The sequence below is a fragment of the Amblyomma mixtum genome, chromosome 3 (assembly GCF_055824585.1).
Source record: "Amblyomma mixtum isolate Tamu chromosome 3, ASM5582458v1, whole genome shotgun sequence".
In the NCBI taxonomy this organism is placed as follows: domain Eukaryota; kingdom Metazoa; phylum Arthropoda; class Arachnida; order Ixodida; family Ixodidae; genus Amblyomma; species Amblyomma mixtum.
Window position 1 is genome coordinate 154,683,252 of NC_143014.1, and position 27,618 is coordinate 154,710,869.

Consider the following 27,618-nt stretch of genomic DNA (forward strand, 5'->3'; position numbering starts at 1 on the left):
TTGTTCGCGTTATGTTGCGACATGGAACGGCTGCGACCTTGAACTACTCGAAACACGACGAGAAAAACAACGGTCGAAACTGTTTTTCCAAATCACCAGGAATCAAATAAAAATAAAAAAGAAACATATATTCACTCCCCTCTAAAACAAAGTGAGCGTTTGAACCGCAGTGCTGCAGTATGTCTTTACAGAACCCACCTAGATGGTTTCCAAAACTCTTTTTTTTTTCATTCATCTATTAATATGTGAAATGGTCTTTCGGAATGCATTGTGGCAGCTCAAAATGTCGAAGAGTTTGAGAGCCTTTTGGAATTGTATTGCAGGCAACGGGAGAATTGACAATTGATCATGCTGTTGTTGTGATTTCCCGCATCTTTGTTAGTGCTTCAGATGTACTTTATTTTCTTTCCTTTTTTCTCTCTCTTTCTGCTCTTCCTGTATTCGTGCTGCGATCATATTTTTTATTGTGCATTGTCAGTGCCTGAGATTTTTGTTCCTTGAAATTTCCTCTCCTGTAATGACCCTCAAGTGAGGGCTACAGTATTCTTAAATAAGTAAATAAATATCGTGCAGACAACGGACAGTAACCTGATCGGTCTGTAATATTTCAAGTCCTTGACGTCTCCTTTCTTATGAATTAAGATATATTACTGTTATTCCAAGCTTCTGGAACGCTCGAGGTCATAAGGCATTGCGGATATAATACTATCCGAGGTTAAAACACGAAACGTCGTTATATCCGAGGTGGGATACTAAGTTTCTTTATACCCGAGTTAGTACACTAAGTTCGTATAGATATAGCATACTAAGTTCGTTCGTAGCCTGGTGAGCAGGTTTCCATCTAGACAGTGGCAGGTGGCCCACCTGCCACTGGTTACTGCTTGCACAAACCCTTCTCATGCTAACGCATTAATAACCAGAAGAATAAAATTGGGGTGGAGCGCATATGGCAGGTTCTCTCAGATCATGAATGGTAGTTTGCCAATTTATCTCAAGAGGAAAGTATACAACAGCTGTATCTTACCGCTGCAGAAAGATGCAGGCTAACGAAAAGGGATCAACTTAAATCGAGGACAACGCAGCGAGCTATGGAAAGGAAAATGATAGGTGTAACGTTAAGAGATCGGAAACAGGTGGGGTGGGTGAGAGAACAAACGGGGGTTAATGACATCCTAGTCGAAAACAAGAAGAAAAAATGGGCTTAAGCAGCACGCGAAGACAATATAACCGATGGTCGTTATGGGTAACGGACTGGATTCCAAGGGAAGGAATGCGTAGTAGGGGGGGCAGAAATTTAGGTGTGCAGATCAGCTTAAGTTCGCGGAAATAAGGGGCCCTCGGTTCGCACAGGTCAGGGTTAATTGGAGAAATTTGGGAGAGGCCCCTGTGCTGCTGTAGGCGTAGTCAGGCTGACAATGATGATGATGATGATGGTGAGTGGCCTATCGCATGCCGCGTTTCGCGTGCTGTCTCCCATCCATATATCATATACCGTGCCCATGACTCATCACCAGTGGCGAGACGTCAGAGAAATTCATCGCTTTCCTTCCAATGCTGAGCCAGTTTGGCAGACACATGCGTAGTCGGTCTTCTTTTACATCGTTTGTCCGCTGAGAAGGGACTACCCAGTGAACCACAAATATCCATTCGACGTACCGGAAAGATCCAAACGTCATGTCCTAAAAGGGGCGTCCATTAGATGTGCATCATAAGGATCACCGGCACGTTTGGACGCGCTAGACGTCTATAGGACATCAATAATATGATTGTTTTTTAAATCTAGAGCACGTCCACGAAGCATGGACACTAGATGCCTAATATATGATCTCGTGCATGTCCACCAAGCGTGAACAATAGATGTGCAAAGTATGTTAATGACCACCAAACGCGAACATTGGACGCGCCATATATCTTCGGCGGCTTTAGTGCCACATTCGAACATATAAGAAAAGCTTGAATCCTAAGATGTGCGCCATGGAATGAATTTATTAAAGTTTTCTTCTATCGGAAGCTGAAAAAGTCAAAGCATATTCTAATTTTCTCTATTATGACATTTTTACCACCCTGTGCTAGATTTATTTGTTATGACTTTTCTGATGCAGATATTCTAAATAAAAAGCACTGATGCTAAGTAACTTGTCATTGTTTTTAAAATGGTGCAGTTCTATTACAAAGGTCATTAATTTTTCCTTCCTTGCTTTAGTGCACACACTATTGATTGCAAGTCCCTGCGTATTGCTGTAAGAGGGCTGTATTATGCTTCAGCAGCTCTCGATTGCTGCTCTGCAACGCTGGCTATGTAGCTTTTGTGGCCATCCAGTGGATGCGACAAATATCCAACTGCGAGGTCCAGTGCACATCCATTACTAGGGGTAAAGAAGCACTTTTGGTGATCTATAGAATATCTTCAGTGTGTTCCATGGACAAATTAGGATATCCATTAGAAGAACATTTTATGATCATGGATATCCCCTGGATGCGACAAATATCCAACCATTTGATCTAATGCACATCCTATGCTAGAGGTACCGATGCATTTCTGATGATCAATGGAACATCTCCGGTGCATTCCGTGCACTAATTAGGATGTCTATAAGAAGTACACAATATCCAGCACTAGGCATTCTTAGGATGTTCAAAGGACATAAGTGGTTATCTGGGTAGCTTGGAACACTTTCTTGAACCCATGATCGTCGCTGGTGATGTGATTCACTATTCCAAGTGATATGACAGCAATGCTTACGGTAACAATCTACTTATTACGGCGATATCCACTAATCAGTTCGTACGACACACGTACCAGCAGACTAGAGTGGATTACCTGATACAGCGTCCACAGCGGTGCTTGTCTTTCAGACTGTGCATGGCAGGGCTGTCATCATGTACACTCCACACCCACCTCTTGACCGCGCTAAAGCCAACGCAGGTTTTTCTACAAACAATACTCATTCGATGGTGACCGTCGGGTGGAACGCCTTCTGTGGTTAACCATACGCATCTGGGACGCTCCTTTTAGTATGCCATTAACCAGGCTAGCACTTTATCAGTGACTCCACCTGCATAAGAAAATGTCATCTGAGAGGAATTTCCGAACACACAGCACAAAGGCGTTTTGGCATTTTGCCTCCATCAAAATGAAGCCGCCATGGCCAAGGTACGATCTCTTTACTAAGTGGGCAGCCAAACACCAAAGCCGCTGATCGAGCCACCGTGCCCGAGTGGAAATTCCAGGCTTTGATTTCAGGGTAACGTCATTGACTTTCATCGCTTATTCATAATGTTGCCACCTACAGGGAACAACTTACTGAACAGTCCCTAGTACCTCACACATTCGGGTCATATATTGAACATCGGTTTATATTCACTTTCGTTATCCTCTTTGGGAACCGGCTTTGAAAAAGTGTAACAGTTACAACCAAAAGGTAAGGGACCAGAGTGATATCTGTCTTTTTTTTACATTCCATTAAACTACCAACGAAGTGTTTAAATTTTCTTCCATATTGCATCTTATCTTCGTGTCAGGGCATTCGCAGCTGCACAGTTACCCGACACCAAAGCAGGCACTTGATGAAAAATGGCTTTTGTGCAGATTGATCACACTTTTGCATCTTACTTCTTCTAGCCCCGCTGTCCAGTAAACAAAAAAGAAGTTTAATTTATTGCCCGCAGCAAGTGCCACATGTTGTGCGTTATCTATATAATGAAGCTTGGTAGTAATCTCCCCTCGCATCCGAAGTCTGCCTGTAAACAACCGGGGATTTATTTTATTTCATTATTCGGCATCGAAATCCTCGATGACCTGAGCGCCCATGCTGTCTTCTTTGGGTGCGTTCAATTGCTGAAAAGTTAAAATAAAAAAACAGGAACTTCAATCACTGACCTGGGATATAGCTCTGTCTCTAAGATAAACCTCGCTATCAGTGAAAATTTTTTCATGTTTGTCTTTTTTAGTGTGTCGTCATGCAGAGTTTCAGCTTAGCAGGGCTTATCAAGCTAGTGAATAAATTACGATATAAATGGAATATACATTAAAAACATTCGGATAGCAGGCCCTTTAAAGTTCATTCGGTTGATAGGGAAGAGCCGTGGTTTCGCTCTGTTCATAATCGTCCTCTTTCCCTATAAACCAGTTACATGGTTCAACTCGTCGTACACGCTGGTCATGAGAGCGCAACTAAGGCTCGGAGTGGGCCTTGCTGCATGGGTGGTGCGAGTCATCGCCATTTCCCCCACCAGTGTCCGTTAAAAGGGAGAGCTACGGAAAGACAATAAAAGGAGGGTCGCCAGAAAGATGGGCACTGGCGCCCGGCGAAGCCCATAAACGGGGCCACAGTGGGGACGCGAGAGTGCACGTGATGGCCGCGCTCGTCGACGTCACTCATTGCGAGGCGCCAGCGGAGTTGCGTCTGCCCGCGCGAGCCCTGCCCATCGAGCTGGCGCTAATGGGTGAGCGGTGTAATAATAGCGTACTCGCGGCGGCGGCGGCGACGGATCGGTCATGGGACCACAACGCCCTCTGACTTCTGACGACCTTAACGCGACCGCCGCTCGCTGCCGCGCCGCAGACGCCCTCTAGTTTCCGCCTCGGGCTCTTCCGCCCCAGCTGTCATTTCTGTGTCTTTTGCATCTTTTTTTCCGCGCATCCGGCGTGGCGCCGCGCGCAGCTGCACGCGTCGGCCTGGTGACAGCGGCCGCCAGCGAAGAACAACACCACGCCCGAAGGTCTTTCCCGGCGCCCTTCCCACCCGCGCCGCCGCTAACGGCACACACGCAGACGGCCCATGGCGTCCTAGCACCGAGTCTTCGCCGACGCTGGGTAAGTGGGCACGCGACACGTGCTTTTCTTTACCGCGCGCTTCGGCCGCACCGTTAGTTCGCAGCCAGTAAGTAGCCCCCCTGGGAGAAGCGGGCCGCGCAGCGCGCGCTGACATGCCGCTTTCGACCGCGCGCCCCCTGGACAGCCCGACGCCGTTCTCGCGGTGCCACCGGTGCGCCGAGCCGCTAGCTTCACGTGCGCTGCTAGCGCGCGCGCGCGCATGTGCGATTTGGTAGAAACATGCGATTGCGATTGCTGGCTTAGCGTGTCGACGCCATTCATGTGCATGGCCCTGTGCAGCGTCTCCCTTAATTGAACGGCAACGTTTTGATCGTGTCGGCTATCTCGAGGACAGTAAATAATCGAGGCCAAAGTAATGATAGAGCCACCCGACCGGGAGATCTTCGTGGTTGCGTTTAATTATGAAACTCATTTCCGTGTTTCGTTAGCCAGACCAGTGTGGTGCGCGCTCCTATTGAAAGAAGAGATATCGAGCCGTTGAATTCAGCGCACCCATTGTGGCTGAGTGAAAAACACCCAGTGAAAAATTTCCAGCGCCAATTTATTTCTGCGAAAGCTGCAGTCCTTGACAAAAGAACCTCTGCTTTGCAGCTGTTTCTTTTGGCCGGCTATTCTCAGAACTTTGTTCGCTACTAGCCCAAGCTACCGACAGAGTTCGTCGTATGCAATGAGAGAAGTGAATCGTGCGTACTGTGGTTACGTCCCTCGGTCTTTCATCCTGTGACAGCCAAAAGAGCCGCTTGGTACTTTTCATGGCATGTAAGGTAGTGTTTCATTTTAGTTCATTACGTAACTTTATACTGTAACTGTCGGTACCTTGTTCTTATCATTGCCAAATTAATGTAACGCAGGATACGAGGGACGTTCAGTGGAATATGACAGATTATTTCGACAGGACTTGCGTCGAAACAGTCTGTACACATGCGTTTTTCATCTCGCCTCCTTCGAAGCACGGCCTGCGCTAACTGGAGTCAAACTCGCGCACTCTGCAGCAGAACGCCATGTCGACGCGACTTTATGTTAGCGACATTTCCCTGACCTTCCTGTCAGATGCACTCATGAAAAATGTCTAAAAACGATGTGGTGGCCTTGGATACTAAACGTATGAGAAAAAAAAACACGGTACTCTTTGCGTTCCTAGCTGCTAGGCACTTGAACAATGGTAGGTGGCCGTTCCCATGTTCCTGAGTGCCGAGTTCCTTGGTTAATTTCGAGGCAGGTATTGTACCCTCAGTCCGCCGAGCGAATGTCGTCAACTAGCCGCAAGCTTGGGTGCACTGCTGCATATTCTTGTGTTTAATCAAGCGCTGCCGTCAGGTCATAAGCTCGGCAAGCTTGTCGTTCCTCCTGGCTGGAGCTTAGTCCGTGCAGCAGGTGCGTCCCAAACCAGTCTAGCCTCACGTTCCTATTGGTAAGACTAACGCGCATAACTACCACCGTACAGATTTGGTCGATATAGTTTGATGCATCACACGTTGTGCCTGCATCGCTGTGCAACTAAACCTTAGTTCTTTAGTTGCTCTTGGCGCAGAAAAATCGTGCAACAGCTGTCCTCACTCCAGTTGCAGACATATAGTAGCGGTTTCTTATACATGCATCATACGGCAGGGAATGCAGCGCCTTGCGTCGCTGTGTAAGCGCGTCCGGATTCTGCCCCCGGCACTGGACAGTCCATTTCGCTGCTGGCGTGACATTGTAATTAGGAACGAGACTTTTCGGCTTAAACAGAAAAAAAAAAACTATACACATACGCCAAATTCAGTTTTCAAAATTAGGTTCGAACCGAAAAAGGCCACTATTTTTTAATATACACGTCCCAACTACGTTGCAATCGGTGGTAATTTGCACTCATACAAGGGAAAAATTAGCAGATTAAGTAGCACTGTTGTGCTTTTTGAGGTATTACTCCGCTACTTTACACGCTTCTGCAAAACCGGCAGGCTACAGGAGTTAAATTGGCAAGCCGTTTTAAAGCATTCAACACCCGGACACCGTTAGCTCAGTGCTTTCGTTAGGTATTTCAACGCGATAGCGGTACAGGTCCCGTTCTCCAGAAAATCCGACGTCGGCGTTGTCGATGTCGGCGTTCCGAGCGAAAAATCGCGAGCGTATGGCCCTGACAGGTGGTCCCCAGAGAGCAACCTAGGAAGCAGGTGGGCCGCCTGGGTCACGTGACCTTGCGGCATCATTGCAACCTTCCCATCGGATAGTGAGAAAACTGCACACCGTGGCAGGTGGCAGTTAAATTAATGATTGGTCGCTCGGGAAGAGCAACCTGGGGCGCACAAGGCTCACTGCTGGGAGCACCTTCCATCGCAGGGCAGTAGCGCATCGCTTAACCGCTGAACCACTGCGCCATGAGAAGTACGAGGAGTCCCAGGGTTCTATGAATGTAAAGTAGAGAATGATCTTCTGCATATATGGAAAATAACCCATTGCGCTATCGCGTCATAGCCTTAAGGCGGAGCTTAGGTGTCCGTAATTTTTGTTAGGGCTGGTCGCGCAGCTCCCCTTCCCATCTGGCGCCGTTCGAATGGGTTTGAAAACAAACGCTGTAAACAGCAGGAACGGCGGTTAGCTGACTTCGAAGAGCCAAGGCCTTGGAAGGTCGCTTCCTTCCCGCAAGGCACAGCCGATACGTGGATTCCTCAGGTTTGGAGAGGGGCGTGAAATGTGGCAGTTCAGCAGAACGCCGCGTGACGAGGGCCAGATGTTCCAGGGACGGACAGCAAAGAAGTGAACGTAGACAGAGCCAACGTTGGACAGAGCGGTGCGCGCAGTCCCGGCTGCGTATTGGCTCCCGTTCGAATGCCGCTGTCCTTTTGAGTACGTGGTTTGGGCTGTTACTGTGCGTAAACGGCTTCGCGGAATGCACAGGGTGCTGGCGAATAAACACCCTCGTGTGCACTGGCATACTACTGGTAAGGTGGCTTTTTTGCGGCAGAAGGGGACACTCGCCTCGCCTATTGATGGAGTGACTAAGAGAGTGGACAGGGCCAAGCTTGGTGTGCGCTTGTTAGGTCGGTCAGGCTGGCAGGGTTTCGTGAGCAGCGAGCTCTGACCTAAAGTTCAATGATCGCTTTGCATAATAGCGACCGCCTTGGTTGATTTATAAATAAGTTGTAAATAAACTGCGCTGTGCGTTCTTCTTGTTAGCTGTCACCACCAACTTAGGACATTTGTTTATAGGTAAGTAGGCTCCTCCACTGCACGCAAGGACACTGACGCGAATCCATGCAGAAGCTCCACGAAAAAGTGTCATGTTCTGGCTACCGCGACGGTTAAGCGGCAGTTTCGTCGCTGTCGTCAGCATGCAGACCAGGTGAGGCCCGACCTCTCGCTCCACCCAGTGCAGAAATCCAACATTGGCATGAAACCTAGCTTTTAGCGGCCAACTTCCTCTTGCGTTTTTTTCTTACGGTTCCTTGAGCTCCTTTTTTAATAGCGATGACGATTCTTCCTGCAAGCACAGCTCTCAGTAAGGCCATTTTTGCGCTGAGTACTGGTAAATCGAATGATCGGGCTGACCAAAAGGTCAGCAGAAATTCTACGTGACTTTTGACTGCACCAGCGTACCTCATTTTATCGACGAAAAAACAAAACGGTAATTCATCCGAGAAAAATAATGTGCGCCGAAAAAGAAAACAACACTGCGGTCTGAAATTAACGCCGAAAAAAGTCGGCCGACTTTAAAAAAAAAATGAAAACCAAAAAGTCCGACCCCTAGTTATATTATAACCTTTGAATCTTCTCGTGCAACTCGCAGTGCTGCGCCGTACGAACAACGTACGAGCGTCGTCATCTCCGAAGAAGCGCCTCACCTAACCCATGTTGCTGCAGAAAAAGCGAAATCATCCTGAATGACTGGCACCGAACACTGGAGTCGACCGCCTATGAGTGGAGTTAGGAGAAGAGAAAGGCGGTGTTTTTTCCTCTGACTAACAAGCCTCAGGAGGAGGACTCGAGACAAAGAAAAAAAAAAACGGAACAGAGCGCGATAGCTGCCGCCTCGTTCCCAGCCGGGACATTCGTTCCTCGTTGACTTCCTCTCCCCTCGGTCGGCCGTTCATAACGCGCCCTCCTCTTCGCGTCGCCGAGTTTTGCCATCGCGTCTTATTCCGGCCGGCCGAAGGCGTTGGCGCCCATTCCGGTGCCGCGTCACTAGAGCAGCCATATTGCGGGGTTCAGCGTGCTGGCTGGGCGAGGGCAAGTCTATTAGTGTACTACGTTTTCATTCCTGCGCGTCAGTAAACGAAGAAGATCTGTCGGAAATGGCTCGCGTGCGTCTGCACGCTGTTACGTCCGAAGGGAGAAGCGCGCGACAAAAGATTTACGTCAAAACGAGGGCAAGACACGCGCCTGTATTGTTTACGTCCACTACCTACGACCTTTGTTGCGCTGTTCACGCTCTGGACGATGCAACTCCCAACTCGTTATCATGCGAAAGTTACCTGTCCGAGGGATAGCGCGTACTCACGGAGGGCCCAGAAAGTCGCAGGCAGGAGCGAGGCATCAGTGAAGCTACACTGGCTACGTGGATAACAAGAAGGGGACAGGTTTTAGCCGAAAGAGTTATTTATTACGGTTCTTCTTGATATGTCAGTACCTGCTTTATTAGCCCGAATACGGTCAGCGCGCAGTTTGCACCACAGATGAAAAATCGGGGACCATGCAAAAGGCCGCAAGCTCGACATTCTCTGATTAAAAAGGAAGGAAAATTAAAACATTTTGCATAAGTTGAACACATTTCGGTATCGCAATAGTGCAACCGACAAAAGGCTCCTCGCAGCATTTTTTATTATTGAATTGAATTGAATTGAAATTTTATTCCGCAACAGAAAAGGAATGTTGCGAGGAGGGCAGGTAAAAAGCTGAAAAAACAGCTTGAGGAGTCCTGACCTCCCAGCATACACAGTAGCGCAGCTGCGTGCGGCGAAGGCGTACATGTCAACATCAAAGCGAGGAAAGAAGAAAAAAAATAAAACAAAAATAAATAAATAAAATAATTATTATTCCGAACCCGGTTGGGCCCCTTTTAAAAAGTTCTGCCGTGGACCAGTGAGCCAAGGTTTGAACTGTGAGTTGCTGTTGTTAGCTGCAGCTGAAGTTGTTCTCATAATATCAGAAACTCGCTGCGGATGCTGGAGTTTCGTGCCATGACGTAATGTGGACTGTCCGCGCACTGGATGCCGGCGACTTGTTCCCTTATAGTGATGTTCATTGCGCGTGACGCCAGTCTAGCATAGCGCTTAAAGCTTATCTTTCCGTCTAATAGGTTTTTTCGTTCTCTCTACGTCAGAAAGGGGGAGAAGAAACTAGACTAGCAATTGTCTCTCGAGAGAGACACCGCGCCTCAAGACTCACAAAGCTTGCACTCGGCTACCTATTAACGCAGTGCGCACCCTACGTTCCCTTCGTGCACTTTTATAACGGCGTCTCTGACGAGATGTACCCCGCTTTGAAAGCGAAACCCATGTTTTATTCTTTCTCTTGGGACGCAAGGCTGTGTGTAGGCAGTCGGCTTTCTTTTCTTTCTTTCTTTTTTTTTTTAGGGGGGGGGGGGATTTGTGTTGTTTATGTACCTTTTTTTTAGTTGGTGGTCCTGCTCTCCTGTTTATCCTGCTCGTCCTCTTCTTCCTTTTTTTTTGTTTTCTGCGCCTTCTGGCTGAAATGTAGCTCCTATGAGAGCAGCCTCCAAGCTGTAATGCACTCGCGATGGAGTGGATAGCTTGAACCCAGACGCCACTAGGCGTGAACATTTATCACAGGAAGAGATGGCGGAATAAAAACAGGACGTTGGAGGGACACACAACGTCCTTTTTTTTGTCGCGCCATTCCTTCCTGTGAAACTGTGTACGAATCAGCCCAAGAGGCCGCTCCTTTGATGTGAACAGGTGTGCCTCGTTTTGTTTAACTTTGTCCGAGGCAGTTGTCCTGCAGCTCACTTCCTTCAGCGAACAAAACTTTGTTTTTTGTAGTTGTTACGTAAATCGTCTTCCAAGCACATAATCATAGACCTAACGGCTAGCGGGCAATAAGCCGCGTAAAACGAATTGAACTATGTCTTTCGTCTCAGCTTTCCGCGTTTATTTGTAGTGCGTTCCAGCTAACAACCTTACCTACGCGTAAGAAAAAAAAATAGCAGACGTTTTAGCACGGCTAAGCGTGGAATATCGGGCAGTAGGACTAGTTATGGTGGGCACTTAAGGCCCTTACGTGCTAATGGCATTTGACCTAAAGGCCTTTACCATAAAGGCATTTAACTTGACGGCCTTCACCCAGGTGTACCCCTCACCCAGGCAAGGTGTACACACCTGGCAGGTGGGCCGCCAGCCACTAAGCAGGCTTCAGGGACGTACACATGCCCGAAACCATAAAATGCGCCTAGTCACTGGAAACAAAACTGAAACGCGTGAAATTAGGCTTCCTGCTTGGTTTTCTCATTCAAGCCACTGTCACTGCCGTTGATATACCGGCCAATACCGGCTGCTATTACAATGCGACCTGCCCGGCATGATTTTGTTTTCTGTTTATACAAAACACATATTTGCATTTCACAATGGGCTGGAAGCGCGAAATGAAAACAGATGAAGTCTATTTTTTGCTTCCGGCCAGCAAAACATTACGTCGCAGCTAATCAAGTGGATGTAGTTGTCAACTTCACCGGTTGATGTCATTTCGCTTCTGATTCATACGACCGTTAATCACACTGTCTCCCTCTCAGTTTCCTGCTGCACTTCGATAACGTGTTGTGTCCGCCGGCTGTACATTCAATATATGGCAAGAGAGAGACCACGTACCGCTTTCCTTCCTGCCGAACAGCAGATAAATCGATCTGATAACGTCTGACTATACCACTCCTCGAATTGTGCTATCGTTGTGCACGTTCGGTGCGCATGTTCGTTGCCGGGTCGCTAGTTTTTTGCCGCGAAAGTCACTCGGTTTGTTTTTATCCGCAACGTTCTGTTTCCACAAGTGTGTCTCGCGTACTCTGGGATCCAAAGGTGAGACTCTTGTTTTAGAGAATATTTTTGAAGATCCGAGCGCATAAGCCCCTCTGCCGGAGCTTTTTTTTCGGGCATGCTGATGCCTAGCAGCTTAAATGGCTTTCCCCGCGCTGTTATTGCGAATTCATACGACGAACAATCTCAGTTACGGACAGCGCACCACGTGTCACGTGGTCCTTCGGCATCGAATCGCATTTTACCATATGCGCCTCGCAAAAATCTCGCGTGATGAGAGGGTGCGGGGACCAGAGCAGCAAACTCTACGGTCCGTCGGGCGACACCAACTTCACCGATGTTTCCTCTGCGTATAGCCGCGTTTTCATTTATGTAAAATCTCTCCTCCCAAAATAGCGTATACCGCAGCCCGTTCTGAACTACTCTCGCTACAAGGTTATCTCAGAGGGGCATCGCTCCTCCGCAGCCTCCCGTCTGGGCTTTTATCGAATGCAAGATGTAGCCACATGTGCCATCTTTTCTGCGTTTCCTGCGGGGTGTTTCTTGGTGCGATAGAGGGATGGAACCAGTTTCGCCCGCAGCGAGTGTACACAGCCAGGGCTTCACTCTCTGTTCCTTTCTTCCAAGGGATGACTCCGCCGGTCTGCACGACGTCCGCATCTGTGTTTGGTCGTCCGCACGGAGATAGTGGTCGTCCGCGCCCAGCCGGCAAAGACGCTTTCGGACCGGCGCGGTCCCCGCAGTCGCGAGTGGGCCCCGTGGTTCTGCTTAGGGAGGTACGCGGGACATTTCCGCCCGAAGGGTGGTGGGCGCACTAGTCGGCCTCGGCTCCCATTCGAATTGCCTCTCAACGGTTACGTCTTCGTTCCGCCCGCGCACTCCTACGCCATGCAGCTCTCAAATTCCGAAACGTACCGAATGCGACGGTATGTCGCGGTGCGCGGCGATGCGCGTAGTGGTACACAGGAGGACTCGGTTGGGCGACTTGGAACAAACCGAGTATCGCGCGCAATAAAAGAAATGAAATAATAACAACGACCGCGTTTCACGCTGAATGGCCGGTTACATTTGAAATCCGTATACAAGGCTTGACTCCAGTCCTATCGCTAATTAATGCGAAGAATTTGACTGCTTCTCCTTTTTGTTTTGCTTTTATTTCTTGTTCTCGTGATATCCCTTTTCTTGTTTTCTTTTTTCATGATCGCAATGTCTCTTGTCTTGAATGTACTTGTCTTCTCGTGTACTTGTACTGCCTTGTCTTTACTGTATATTGGCACTCTACTTAATGCAGTCAGAGATCAGACTTTTAATTTTTTTTTTCAGCCTTGTGCGACTTAAGCTACGAGTCCAGGCGGAAGCTTCGGCCGCACAGGGACAAACAGATTCATTTCTTCATTCCCGTCATGCTTCATTCACAAGCTTTTGTCACAAAACCTGGGACACCAATATTCACAGTGACGTCATGTTTAACTATGCTGTGGTACCGCATGCCTGTGCACTTTTGGCAGAAATTACCTACTGTATATATGCACTGTTACCGGTAGCTGTTACATTCTGGGCGTTTCACAAACCAGAAGGTAGTCCTGCTGGAACGTGATTTTACCAAGTCGCCAGGAACTGTCGATAACTTTCCTGAAACCCAGAACCGCGGTAACGTCTTGATCCGAAGCATGAGTAGGTTGTGTTGCTTCGTGTCTGTTTCCTACCGGAGGCCCGAGACAGTTCTGGTTAGCCGCAAGAACAATGAGAACCAACTCCGCTGTTTCATGAAACCCAGAAGATTGCCCCAAGGTGTCGACAGCGCCCACGACCTTAATGGCAAGAAGGAGAGCTAAAATCTAGTTCCGTCGCATCTGCGTACGCGACGTAAGCACTTACTTAGTCACCGATGTTCCTGGCGGGACGGAGTCAAGCTCGCGAAAATGTTCTCAGGGCGTGGTTGCGACCCTTTTGATACACTGCTCGGGGCTAGCCAAACAAGGCGCAGCTTCGTCATGGAACGCTCAGAACTTGGCATACTTATATCAATTCGTAGCTACTAATTGCTCGGATCCTTTGCACGCTCCAGCCACTATCTCGACAGCCTCCGTGACATTGAGGTCCACGTTTTCTGAGCGTTCTTTCAGTCAGAGCCACTGGCTGACAGAACTGCCAGGGATTATGACTCCTTCTGCAAACGTTTTATAGAGTATAATACCAAAGTTTTATCTGGCTGCGATCGGTATTTCGCTTCGGACATACGCACGAGGCCGGCTATCCCTTTCTTTTTTCCTTCACCCTAATGCTACGTCTATGTTATCTCAGGAAAGCTGCAATAAATTGGGTTCGGTGGTTAACCCTACTTTCCAAGTTCAGTTTGATAAATCACCTAGCTCAGCAGCGAACTTTCGAAGAATTTAAATTTGTTCGTAAAACCTGCATATTTGTAAAACCGGATTTCAAGTCACCCATCTTCCTCCGCCAGTTATGAATGTCTGTTCCACTTCGATAGTAAGGCTTTCGTGTAGTATCAAGAAAATGAACAAGGACGGTGGTGGGCCCAAAAAGATGTAGGAATCCAGACCAGATATAATAAACTGCTGGGGCCAGTACATCACGTCTCCTTACAGTTCCCAGCAAATTTTCTGGTTATGTTCCGTCTAAACTGCTCATAAACTGCCAGTATATGCCTCTTGTGCAGATTCATGAAGATCGAAATATATGTAGCTAAATTGTGCCCATTCAAGTAATCTTGCAGTGGCGATTAGTCTTGGTTTGAAACTAGAAGGCGCGCCGAAATTAAAAGTGCATGTGTCCAAGACCTGCGTCTCAAGAATATCGCAAGCTTTTCTGGACGCCAGTTTTTTCTCGGCACCCAAACACGAACAAACTGACGCTCCACATTTCAGGAGGTAGCGGACATAACCTGAGCACACACTTGGAATGCACTGTGTTCACATTTATTCGTGCCGGTTTCTTCCAGCGTATGCGGTTTCTTCATGTTGCACAAAAAGTCTTGCCACGAATACCGATAGCTATCGGAAACTCTCAGCCGTTTCGTCAAGTATTCTCGGTTGACGTATATTGCTAGGCGGTAAACAACATTACACTCCCGTTTGTCTGTCATCGTTTAGTTCAGCAGCGTCGGTAGTTTTTCTGGTTAAAAAAACGTACTCTGGAAACCTCAGTACGCTGCTGCAATTTTTTCCTCTGTCAGACGCAGAAAACCGAGGCCGCCATCGAGACGACACCGTGTAGTAACTGTATTATTTCAGTAATCATGTTGCGTGCTTGGAAGCATTTCATGGAGCGCTCATTTACTTTCCCGGCTTTCTTAAAACCTTTTAAGGCGAAAGCCTTTAATGTCTCATCGTTGTAAGCAGCAGTTGTCGACAGAAATGTCACGCTTTTCAGTTGGTCGAAACGGTCCTGACGTCACAGTGCGCCAATTGTACTTTGGCTAGTAACCATGCAACCAGTTGAAGGGATCATATATAGTGATGCTCCAAGTAAGTGGGACTGAGCTTAGTTAAGTGCTTAATTACCCAATTAGCCTAATTAACTTTTCCAGTCAGGCAATATAAATAAGTAAAACCCGGTAGAAAATTCGTCGAGCTCGGGAATCGAACCCCGGTCTTCGGAGTGCGAGACGAGCATGCTATCCACTCCGCCATGCCAGCTTGATGGTTTGGAATGAACAAAGGCGCGTCTAGTGAATACGGTGTCTTCGCTCACTGGCATCCTCCTCCCTTCCCTTCCGGCGAGGTTTAGGTGTCCACCGAGATATGAGAGACAGATACATTTCCTTTCCTCAAAAACCAGTTTACCGACGAGCGAGGCGTAGAACCGAATGGGCGATGGCGTTCTATGGACTCCCTGGCAGCGTTGCAAGACGCTGTCGCATTCCACTCTTAGGGAAGCTTAACACCTTAACCACAGATCAGTGACCGCACTTTAGGTCCCCTGAGTTTTGACGCGTGTCCACCGAGATATGTGAGACAGTTACTGCGTAATTTCCTTTCCTCAAATACAATTTTCATTTCCTTCATTACGGGCCATCTTTGTCTCTCTTCTTTCACTCCCACTTCCTCCCTTCCTCTACGGTGCGGTACAGGTGTCCACCGAGACGACAGAGAATTACTGCGCCGTTCCCTTTCCTCAAAAAGCGTTGCGTTCAAACGGCAAGGCATCGCGCCGAACGGGTGGTGGCGTTCCGTGGACTCCCTGGCAGCGCTACAACACGCTGTCGCGTTCCACTCCTAAAGGCGAAGCTTAAGCGTCATTAATTAGCAGTTAATTAGTATTCAGGCATTAATCAGTAATCAACCATTAATTAGCCATTTGTCATCACTTAGTAATTAGTACTGAATTATATGTGACGCCACCAGTGCCACAGAAGCAGTCAAAGTGGTGCGGAAAACGCTTTCGCCTATACGCACTTTAGACAGTCAAAGTGCCCCCTGACTTTTTTCTCTATCTGTCGCAAAGATATCAAAGCTTGAGGTGACAACGTGCACATTATTTCCTTCGTTTAAGCTTGCCTTCGTTTAAGCTTGAATTTCACAAAAACTTAGCAATAGCCGAGAACATTTTAAAAAGAATGGATGCAACCCCGCCTAGCTGACTAACATGAGAGCAATAGCGTATTGAAGCTGTCCGCCTACGACCAAGCGACTGCGCTCAGGTTAAAACCTACAGTTCATTTCCCCCCCGTTTTCGCCTATAGTCCTCTTTTCCCCCTTACTTTTCTGCGGAAAAGTGTCGAAAACAAGAACATGGGCGGGGCAAAACCCCCCAAACTGTATTTGCGAGGTGTCCCTGAAGAGGCTATACGCTCCCCCTCGACCTTCGACTAGATTGATAGCGCGCATCTGGTGGAAACAACGCCGCACCGAGAGACACGGCGCGAGGGAGAGGAGCAAGGTCGTCGTCGCCGCTTCTTCCGATGTCGGTCCGCGCGCGCTGCGCCCACGTCGTCGGCGGAGACCGTGACCTGAACGCGCAACGCTCCGGAGCGGAGTACACACAGAAGCAGCGGGCGACCCACACGACGTGCTGTGCCCATCCCCGCAGTCGGTCGCGCCTGCGCACGGGCTGCATGGAAAAGCGTACAGGTGGCGGGGCAAGTCATCGGTTACGTGTTTCGCAAAACCGGAAGGCGTTACGCGTACCAAGAGGGGCGACGTTGGCTCAGGAAGTGAAACGAGACCAGCGTTTGTCGCGCTGGTGTTGGCGAAACCGCTGATCGACGGATCTCGCAATCGGTCCTCATTGGCGTTTCGCGATCGAGGCTTCCGATCGTCTGCTCGCCTGTGTTTCATTCCACATGAATTATTTTTTTGCTTGCGTGGCGCTGATAACAAAGTAAACGGGAGATCTCGTTCCGACCGGACAAGTCGCAACGCTTCAAACGCTATCGGCACTTGCACAGTGCGAAGATATTGCAATCGCGCTTGAAAATTTTAATAAACGAGCGCCGCGTACCGGTTTCCGTTTTTTTTTCTTTTGTTTTTCTTCTTCGGATGTGTCCTTATTGCGCAGCGACACTTCATTTACTGATGACATATGCTCACTGACACGTATTGTGCCGACGAACAATGTTATCAATCAACGCCTAGGGGGCCTATAGTTCATTGTCGGCGAACTCAACTACTCGCGATTCACATTGCGCAACAAACTGCGTGCACCAGTGAAAAATAAATTATAAAGTGGATAAGTAACTAGCAATAAAATCTGCTTTAAAAGATGTGTGTACGGTCGATATCACACTAGTTGTTTACCGCAGACATTACCTAGTCAGGAATGAAAAACGCGCCCGTACGCTCTCTGCATTGCTACCTCACGATCTCGTGCATTTTGTGCGCTGTTGGTGCGGCAAGGTAAGAAAAGTTTGTTTCTTTCTGTATGGAGGAGAGTTCATGGGCCTCTGAGGGAAAGGAGGGAGTCATACGAGCCCACGCAAGATGAATGCTTGGATCAGGGGCGCACTTTGTGCGTACGTGTTGTTATCTTTTAGAGCGCAGCGACCGCTTGTTTTTGTGCTCCAAAACGCGGCAGACGCGGGGCATTGTGCGTTTGTATACATACCTTGCCCCTTCCAGTTCCAACGCACTGCTTGACTGTGAACGTTCGCAAAAAAGCCTTTGCCTGGGCCGGATCGAAGATCATCGAGTTTAGCTTTACTTGTTCGTTCGGTCGTCTGTCTCCGTTCGTGCGTGCGTGTATATAGTATATGCTTTCGCGCGCAGTGCGAAGTCTACAGCGGGTCGCTGTCCGTCGTGTTTCTGTTTCCGTCTTCGCAACTAGGAGCATTTTTAAGCTCGTTCATAATCCTAGCTGAGGACACGCTGCATGACCGGTTCCAGCCGCAAAAATGGGCGGTGATTGTGCGACTGCGAACGTCCCGCTCCCACTTGAGATGTCATTAGGACAAATTGAAGAGAAGAGCGCAAAGACCGCTGCGCCCAATTTAGAGCGCGAGAGGTTGCTAACCTTTATGGCGCCCCCGTTCGGAGGCGCCAAAGAAGATGCGAAAAATGACCGCCAAGTACATCTGCGCGCTACACAGCGGCATTCTTGGCTCAGGACACAGGCGGGTGTGTCACCACCGTTGAATCACTACTTCTGCATTTATTTCCAGCTGTTTGAGGGACCTCAGAGGTCTCGGAAACTGGAGAGCCGGATGAAGACTTGCGATAAAAGCCGTTAGTCGCTAGCTGATATACGCTAGTCAGTGGTGTTCTAAGTTTCAATTGAAATGTCAGGGTTTACGGCGATTTCTCTCCGAGACTTGCTATACGGGTTCACTTGGTTCGAAACTGTGGCGGCGATGAACGAAAGTTAGTACCATTCCAAGGTTGGAGTTGGTTGCTCTTAGTCGGGCCGCGAGAATGCATACTGCGCAGGGCTGCTGCAAAACTCACTTGATCAAACTGGCGGTATTAACGAGCAATGTATCGAGTCGTGCTATCGAACAAAAACCGCAAAATGCCCCACCCTAGAGCGGTGCCGCGGCTTGTTTACGAGCACAGGAGGAAGAGGGGGGGGAGGTAGGTGAACGGAGGAAGGAGCGTGCGGTCGAAGTAAACAAACAGCAAGAAGTAACGGCTTTTAGGATTCATATATACGCTCTGGGAAATACGAGCTGGCATTACGAAAGCTACGCGCGTGCATGCGTCTATGCATTATGTAATGTGGCTGCTTAATATTGAAACTAAAGCGTTCGGCAATACAAATCCCAACTTATGTATTAATATTATTTTTTTTTTTTGCCTGAATACATGTGTAGCAAGGGGCCCCGCTGTAAAGCTGGATAAAATTGTGACCTTTTCTGAGTGGATTCTTCTACCCACGGTGATGTGCTTACTGCACGAAGATAAACAAATCCTTAACTCTCCAAGGTATTCGCTGGAAAACGCTGAACAAGGCGATCACAGTCCAAACTGCCACGCTCATAGTGCACAGCATGATGGAAAAGCTAGGCTGCGTGATGATTTTTCATTATATAGGGTCTCGAATGCTGAACATTCATCGAGGTGTCATGTGGTTCAGTTTCCAACACGCCAGAGAAAACTGCATAATAAGCAAAACCGCTGTTCAGTGACGCCGCCGTCCCACTGCCTCAACAAAACATAACATAGTGTAGATTCCGTGTCCATAGTTCAACGTTGCTTCTAGAAGAGGATGGGGATGACTCCGATGCGCAGAGCGGCTGTATCTGCTCATTAAAGGACTCTCCATTCTACGTCGCTACTATCTCACAACCTCCACAAGCCGCTTCCTGAGCTGGCGACTTTTCGCACCATTCAAGTAGCCGAGCAATGAATTTGTAAAGAAAAAAAAAGCACCTGAAATACGAAGGATTGAGCAATCTCGCTTCACCAGCTACAAAGTGTAGGTGCAACATGACACGTAGCCGAGCATAAACGCTGCCGCTTATCGGCGTTGCTTAACGATAGCATTGTCTTCATAATTGGACTGGCCGGAAGCGCTGCCTGATCGGCATTCCGGGCGACAGCCGCGGGGAGTGCGTGCCGGGTCCTCTTCTCGGTGCCCAACTCGCGACTCCGAGGCGCCCGAGGAGCAGCGGAGGAGTCGGGGGAGCGCGCATCTCCAAAGGCGTCGGCTGAGTCACGCAGGGCTTTTCCCGCGCCGCATCCCGAGAGGCCTCGGGATGACGACAGCAGACGCGGTCCGATCCGGCGGGCGTAGCAGCGATCCGATGCATGCAGCGGGCATAGCGGCCAGGCTTGCTCAGCTCTCCGATCGATGTCGCGAGCTGAAGCAGCGCGCGCGGTCGCTCCTCTTTCTGCCGCCCTGTCTCGACTGCTACGCCCGTCCCGACGACGTGTGCGCCAAGCCCGACCAAGGTTCGCCGTCGGCGGATCTGTCTTCGCCCGGTCGGGGGCAAAGTTCTGTCGCCGCCGGCTCTTGGGGCGCTGGTGCTGCTCCTGCGTCGAGGTCGCTGCCGTCAGCGCTGACAGGCGAACTTCAGCTCCCAAGGCGAGCTGTCATCGCCGAGCCCGTGGCAGGCCTTCAGCGTTGCTCCGCCAGTCGCGCTACACAGACAGCGCTGGGAACGGTGTGCACCTCGTGCAAGGCCCGCAGTGAGTACGCTGAGGCGTCAAAAACCTCGTCGCTCGGGTTTGTTTGCTTTTTCGCATTCTGCGCGAGTAAGCGCGCGCCCTTTCATCTTGGAAGCTTTTTGCCTGTCACTGGATCAAGGAGCAGTTGCCGACAACTCGCTGCGCGAGTGCGGCATCAGTTTTTGTTCTTCTGAAGGAGATTAACGCAGTGGTACCTCTTGTTTGTTCTGTTTCGTTTATCACCTTATCGTTCGCCGCTGTGACTGGCTTGTTCTGACGATAGCGGTTGTGGAGCGATAACCATTGTGTCACAGGAGAGAGAAGAGATCCGTTCCTGAAATTGAGGGAAATAAGAATTGCGTTATCTCCTTTTTATAGTACATTGCTTTCTATTCGGCACTGGTTTAGAAAGGAGTGTTGTTGCGCTTTTATGTACTTCGTGCTTCTGCTGCTTTTGAATCGTGATTTTGAAAAAGATCTACGCTATATCTGTGGATTTTTTTTATCAGTACTCACGTTCTGCCTGTTCTGGGAAACAGGGTCCATAGTACGTATGAATGGAGATCGCACTTATGGCATTGAGTATGTGGCAACTCAGGGGCGGATTTATCGGTCACTCTTGAGTGACCCCCTCCCACAAATCCGCCTCTGTGACAACTGCCAATACTCTCCTATGGGGCCAAAGCGAGGAGGCTTAGGAAAAGGCTTGGATTTAGACTGAGAAGAAAGCAATGAGCTATGCGAAGGAAAATTAGGAGGGTGGATTTGGTAATAATATTGGGGATATCCTAGCCAAAATCAAGAGGAGGAATTAAGTTTGGGCAAAGCCGATGGTGCCCCAGAATAACAAAGTGGAATAATTAAAAAGTAGGCAAGCGTAGGACGGGGGAGGGGGTGAGGGGGGAGGGGGGGGGGGGGGGGCAAGCTGCAGAGCCAGGTGAGAAGGTGAGATTGGGAAGTTTGAGGCCACTGGAACGCCACAATGGGAAATGCTGCAGGGGAAGCGTTCCTCTAGCGAGGTAAACGCACGGTCATGCTCAAACACACAAAAGTGGAAATGCGCTCGTTTGTGTCTTACTGAACCCTCACCGTTCTGCAAGTTGCAACACGGAAGAGTCCATTCCTTCTATACGCAGTATTAAACACCTGTTTCCGCATAGCCTGTCGCGTTCCGTACTTCGACTTGGCCTTACAAAGTTAACCACGCCTTTAAACCTTGGAACTCTTCGCACTGCTCTTCGTTTCCCTTCGAAGGCCTGCGAAGCCTTCCCGCGATGTGCCAACGTCAGCTTTATGATACTTCTTCATGACCTGCCGGCCTATCAGCCCACATTCTGTCAATAAGTTTGACGCAGGATAGTGTTGTACGAACGCACGATTTTTTCTGTTGCGTACTTCAAGGTATGTAACAACATAAAAGCATACAACAATATGCCAACAGCAACCGAAACCGAAGTTAACTCAATTTTCTTTTCAGCTGAATTTTATTGATTCTTTATTGACTGCGTCGTAGCCCTCGGCTGTCGCGTTAAAACGTACTGGGCGTACTTCGTGACTGGTCAGAGTTTCTGCGCATTTTTTTCTTCGCGAGCGCCGCGCCCGCTGGCGGAAGTGAGACTGAACACACTCGCTCGGTATGATGCGGAAATTGCGCAATTGAGCGTGCCAAAAGCCGTGGTGTAGATATCGAAGTGAAGAGCTGCATGCCGAATGCTAATGATTGGCGTGAGATGCACCACTGCGCGACGGGTCTGATATATCAGTTTACCCACCGTCTGCGAGAAAGAAAACAGGAATAAATAAACGCGGCAATGCCGTCTGTCAAAGGAACCAAGGACGGATTCTCCGATGCGCTTCGCAGTTTTAGTTGCGAAAGAATTACATGTGGCGGCATTTTCCGTCGCTGGCCAAAGCACGCGCTCTGTAATTCATAGATGGCAAAATTCTGCTCATGTATAATTGCTTTCAATTATAAAATACCGTTTTATCCACAAGACGCCTTATTTTAATAAAATGTACGCATTACATTGGAGCCAGTCTGGCTTTCGTGGCAACTTTTTTAACACGCAACGCCCGGCTGAAGGAATTACTCAGCCCTAACGAAAGCATTCTCGTTGTTGCCATGACTTTTCTTTTAAAGAAACTCTTACAAATATAAAGGAATAAGGCCGTTTAAATCGTTGTTTCCTGCGCCGAAGTGGATATGAACGTCGGCTCTGCTAATCGGTTTGGCTAATTTTTCCAAACCTGCCTGCTTAACCAAGGCACCTCGACCAACATCTGCGCAAAAGCGAAATTTCGCGGACTAAGCGTCTGACGTGCTTTGCGCAGGTGCTGTCCTGAGGGTGCAAAAGTAGTAATCACAAAAAGTATTACCGCATGAACAGCTGATAAAATGTTATTCTCCTGTTATTGTCCTCACCATCTATGTCTCTATATTTGCTTATTATTATTTTCTAAGGAGACAAAATAACGATCATTAAGAATAACAAACGGTGAGAAGGAGCGGTTTTGTCAGTGAGGGTTATTCAAATAACCGAAAATTTCCCACTGGCTAGTCGTCTGGAAAGGTTAAACACGATAAAAATATGGCGGACGAGTTATCGTGGATAGACCGAATGCGAACTAGGTGGACTTGCACTTTCACTTCGGTTTCGGTTCGAGGCTCCGTTTTCAAGGTCAAGCAGTCTTGAGGCAACGATCGGCGAAATCGGAGCGAGTCAGTCGGTTAATGCCAATGTATATGCGGAATTGGTCATCCTTTACGTTCATAGATCCCTGGGAGTCCTCATACCCCTCCTGGCGCAGTGGTGCAACAGTTAAGCGATGCGCCACTGTCCTGCGATGGCGAGGGCTGCAACCTGCCTGTGGGGCAGGGCAGGTTGCCTGCCGTGAGACCCAGTTTGCTCTTCCCGAGCAACTCACGGAGATAGGCTTCGGACAAGTGGACATCGACGAAATCTGAAATGGTGGTTTTAGTGTTACTACCGCACTAAAAACCTTGGAACCTGTGAAATGCTACTTATGTGAAGGCAATGCAACTTGTCACAGTGTGACGTGTATTATAAAGGTTACATAATTTGCAACCTGTATGATTGCAGTCTGTGCGCCCTACAACGTCAATTAGGCCTCTATGATGTTCGAACTTCGGTGTAAGACCGTAGGGACGGTTAGCATTCTGCCCCAAATTGGTGCTGTTCTTAGACTCACAGTGTACTCTCACTAATTCTGACTTCAGGGAACCAGAGATTTTGACGTGAAAGCCAGAGATTTTGACGCGATTGCGTTAAGGGATCCGTGTCGCAGAAAAGCCGGCGTCGTCGTAGGCGTCGACGCCGATGTCGTTGGCCACGGCGAAGAATCCACGAAAAATCTTCAGAGGAGCAACCTAGGGGGCCACATGTAGGTCACGTGACCTTGTGACGTCATCCCAACCTGCCCACCGGATTGTGAGCAAACTGCTCACCGTGGCAGGTGGAAGCTAAATTAACGATTGTTCGCGAGAGGTTGCTCGGGGAGAATAACCTCGGTCAAACAAGCCCCTTCGGTGGCAGAACCTACCATTGCAGGGCAGTGGCGCATCCCTTAACCGGTCCCCCACTGCGCTAGGAGAGGTATGGGGCTCCATGGACCTATGAATGTAATGTAGAGAATGACCAGTTCCACATATATGTGCATCAATTCATTAACGCTATCGAGCCATACCCTTAAGACGGAGCTCAAGCGTTCCCTCCATTTAACTCTTAGTTTATTCCTCCGTCTCGCGCCGTCATCGGCGGCGTCCCCGGCGCGTGTTCGCCAAATGCAGCCGGTACAGCCAGCGATGACAGCGCCGCCCACCGGCAGGTAGCAGCCACATTAAGGCTGGTTATAAATATTCATTCAGAACGACGGCTTGACATCGCCGCTATGGCGCAGTGGATTAGATGCACGTGTTGCGTATGGAAGGTCGGCCGTTCGACTCCGCTCTCGGTACTATAATTTTATTGTTTTTTAATTTCATTTTTTTCCATTTTTTCCCTTTTAGGTCGCAAATCGTGATGCTTAGTGGCATATAACGCCGTTTAAGAGGATTTATTATCCCTTTTAGGTAAGCCGTTGTGACAATCTTCAGTCACCGTGATCAATTCACCGTGGTTTCAAGCCTTGTGGCTGTACAGGCTGCAGTTGGCGAATACGCGTCCCCGGCACAGTCCGCAGCGCATTTTGTAAGGAAGACGATGAAGACGAAGCGCCAGCTGCGCTTCTTCGTCATAGTTGTTCGCCCGGGTACTAGTTTACTGTTTGAGCTGTCCGCACTGTTGGTGGTTCCTGCTCGACCTGCCTTAGAAACCGCGTGTGCTTGCGCTCGCTTCATCATCAGTAAATCGCCTCCTCAAATAGAATAACGTTTTCAGTGCCGTAGCTCTTCATTAGCTCGTTCCTCAGTTGTAGCGCTGCCGGCGTCGGCGCCGTCCGCTGCAACACCTTGGCATCGCGCCAAATACTATGTGCCAGTAATTGCACGGCACGTTTACATTTTGACGAGAGCGCCGGCAGCTGTGGCTCAGTCGGCCAACCTTCCGGCGCGCCAGGACGCTGCTGCGGTCGGCCGCAGCAGTGTATGTGTGATAAGAAAGTCGACCGGAAGGAGCATGATGCACAAGACGACGCGTGTTGCAGAACATAATCATCGGAGAAGAGCTTAGTATAGCTTTGACCACAGCACTAAAAATTATTTGCTACCACACTACAGCTAACGCTAAAACCTTTGCGTTGCACGCTCTTATTTGCCTTGTGAGATTTTTTTTTTATCAGGAGTTCTCCTTAATACGATCCAACACTAAGTATGGTTTGCGTTATGGAAACCTGTACATACAAATAATTTTAGAACTTATTTCTATGTAGACGTCGCTATAAGCATTAGCACAATATAAAATATTATTTAAAAGCACTGATTTGTTTATTCAAACAGAAGTCTCCACCTGGTGGAGTACCTGAAAAAAAAAGTTGCAAATATTGTGCTGGTTTCCCAGTAGTACAGATTCACGTAATTGGGACTTCAAGGGAATGGAAGAACCTTCAGAATTATCCGGAAGTCGAAGTATGCATAGGCGTGTAAACAGTGCCAAAAATGTTTCGCATTATGGTTATTTAATTAATGAAAAAATGGGCAATCTCGTCCGCTTCTCGGCGAAAACTGCACGGCACCGATGAAATTTAGTTTCGTCAATTGCTTTATTTCTTGCACACGAGTGTCGAAGCAGAAGTGCTAAAAAATGGCTAAAGGCCTGCGGTGCATTTTTTACGGTGCGATATGTGGCAGCGGTGCAGCCTGTCTCTCACAAGTGGAGGCGTCCATGTGCGGAGTCTTCACTGCCCACCAAGCGAACAGATCGCGAAACTACGAAACTGCGCGGCGACGGGGACTTTCCTCTTTGTCACCATTGCCGTTGCGCGCCCGTTAGAGCTTGTGTGGGCGACGCGGTGTTCCATGCAATTCATGTTTGAGGAGGGATATTTAAACGATCGCTTGCCGTCTCGAGATACGACGGGCATACTTTCAGCTCACGCAACGCCGCTAACCTGACGTATAGCGGACCTCAGCCGCCATTCTTCCGCGCGCCGGTAGCGTTGAAGCAAGACAAAAGGTTTGAATTAAGCGAAGCCGCTCTACGAATAAAGTGGCTTTAAAATGCATTGAAAATATAGCCGGCCAACGAAAAGTTCAAATTTGTTTCAATTAACCCAAAGTACAAATTATAGAGCTTGAATGATCGCCTGTCTACTGCATATGAGGATATTAAATGGTGGGTATTAACTGCAGGTATTAAAAGGGATGTCATGGAGCTTGGTGAGGTTAGGACAGATGAGGCGTACACAGTGCTTAAGGGCGAACACGTACTGTGCTATCGTGGATTAGCGGACAGTCGAGAATTAGGTGTGGGATTCCTCATCAATAATGATACAGCTGGCAACATAGAGGAGTTCTGTAGTATTAACGAAAGGGTGGCAGTTACCGTAATTAGGCTCAATAAGAGATAAAAAATGAAGGTGATACAGGCCTACGCGCCTACATCCAGCCATGATGAGCAGATTGTCGAAAGCTTCTATGAAGACGTGGAATTGGCAATGAGCAAAGTAAAAACACAGTATGCTGTACTGATGGGCGACTTCAGTCCCAAGGTAGGCAAGAAGTAGGCTTGAGACCAGGCAGTGGGTGACTACGAAATATATGCTTTAGGAATAGCTGAGCGGGTTTGTGCGCTCGCTCCGCTCAGCGAGCTAGCGGGAGCGCTACTGCGCATGCGCGAAGCGCTCAGGCGGGAGCGCGCGAGCGGAACGGCTCCTCCGCCCCGCTCCCGCGCGAGCCAAGCGGAGTCCGGAGCGGGCCGACGAGCGGGCCTCGCGCAAAGCCTTCTGGGCTCGCGCTAGCCGAACCAAACGTAAACATTCAACATGGCGGCCGCCAGCGCGGGTCTTGCCGGATACTTTTTGGCATGGCGAACAGATTGCAGGCGGTGTCGGATAACTTGCGAACGTAACTCGATCACGATCGACGCTCGCACGCGTAGAGGATGAATGTACACGCTAGACAACGCTAGAAATGCGTACACGCGCACGTTGCGAGGGGTGACTTGCGTGGTCTTGGCTTGGCTCTCGCAGTGGCAGACATTTAATTTTTTTTTTGTAATACAAAAGCTTCACTGCTAAAACCAAATCACTGTTGTTACCAGAAAGCATACAGCAAACGTAAACAGCCATCATTTATTTATTCACGCATATATCAGAGAGGCTTACTTATAGCCATTTTCTGGCAAGTCCAGTTACCACCACTAGGAGGCGCAACGAGTCGCCTCGCTTGAGCGGACGGGGAAGACGCTGCGCTAAAACTCTACTCTTGCGCGACGCTCCGCTGTGGCTCCGCTGGGAACTGCGAGCGGAGCGGACAGTAAATCCGCTCAGCTAAAACTCTCTATTCGTAGAGTTTGCAGAGAGAAATAATGTATGGATCATGAGTACCTTCTTTCGCAAACTGGAGATAGGAAGTGGACGTGCAAAAGCCCCAATGGCGATACGAAAAGTGAAACTTGGAACTGTGCGCTCACCCTAGCATCGTGCAGGATGTGGAGGTCCTCGGAAAGGTCCGATTTAGCGACCATAGGATGGTAAAGTCTCGAATTAGCCTACACTTGAAGGCAGAAGCCCATCAACGTGTTAGCGGTAAGCGGAAAAGTAAAGAAATTCAGGATCTCGCTGCAGAACAGATATTCGG

At 48.8% G+C, this 27,618-nt stretch overlaps 2 protein-coding genes across 3 annotated transcripts in view; one reads left to right on the top strand and one right to left on the bottom strand.

The window, feature by feature from the left end:
- Positions 1-27,618, bottom strand: part of LOC149352434 (uncharacterized) — a 180,654-nt gene that overhangs the window by 113,463 nt on the left and 39,573 nt on the right. The gene's annotated exons all lie outside the window — the stretch shown is intronic.
- stumps (DBB domain-containing protein stumps) overlaps positions 19,810-27,618 on the top strand; it is a 98,652-nt gene continuing 90,843 nt past the window's right edge. The window contains exon 1 of one of the 2 annotated variants that reach the window (XM_089581596.1): positions 19,810-20,384. In XM_089581596.1, the coding sequence (XP_089437722.1) occupies positions 19,952-20,384 (433 nt within the window). In that variant the 5' untranslated portion in view covers positions 19,810-19,951. The remainder of the gene's footprint in view (positions 20,385-27,618) is intronic. The other variant, XM_089581597.1, reaches the window with a different exon arrangement.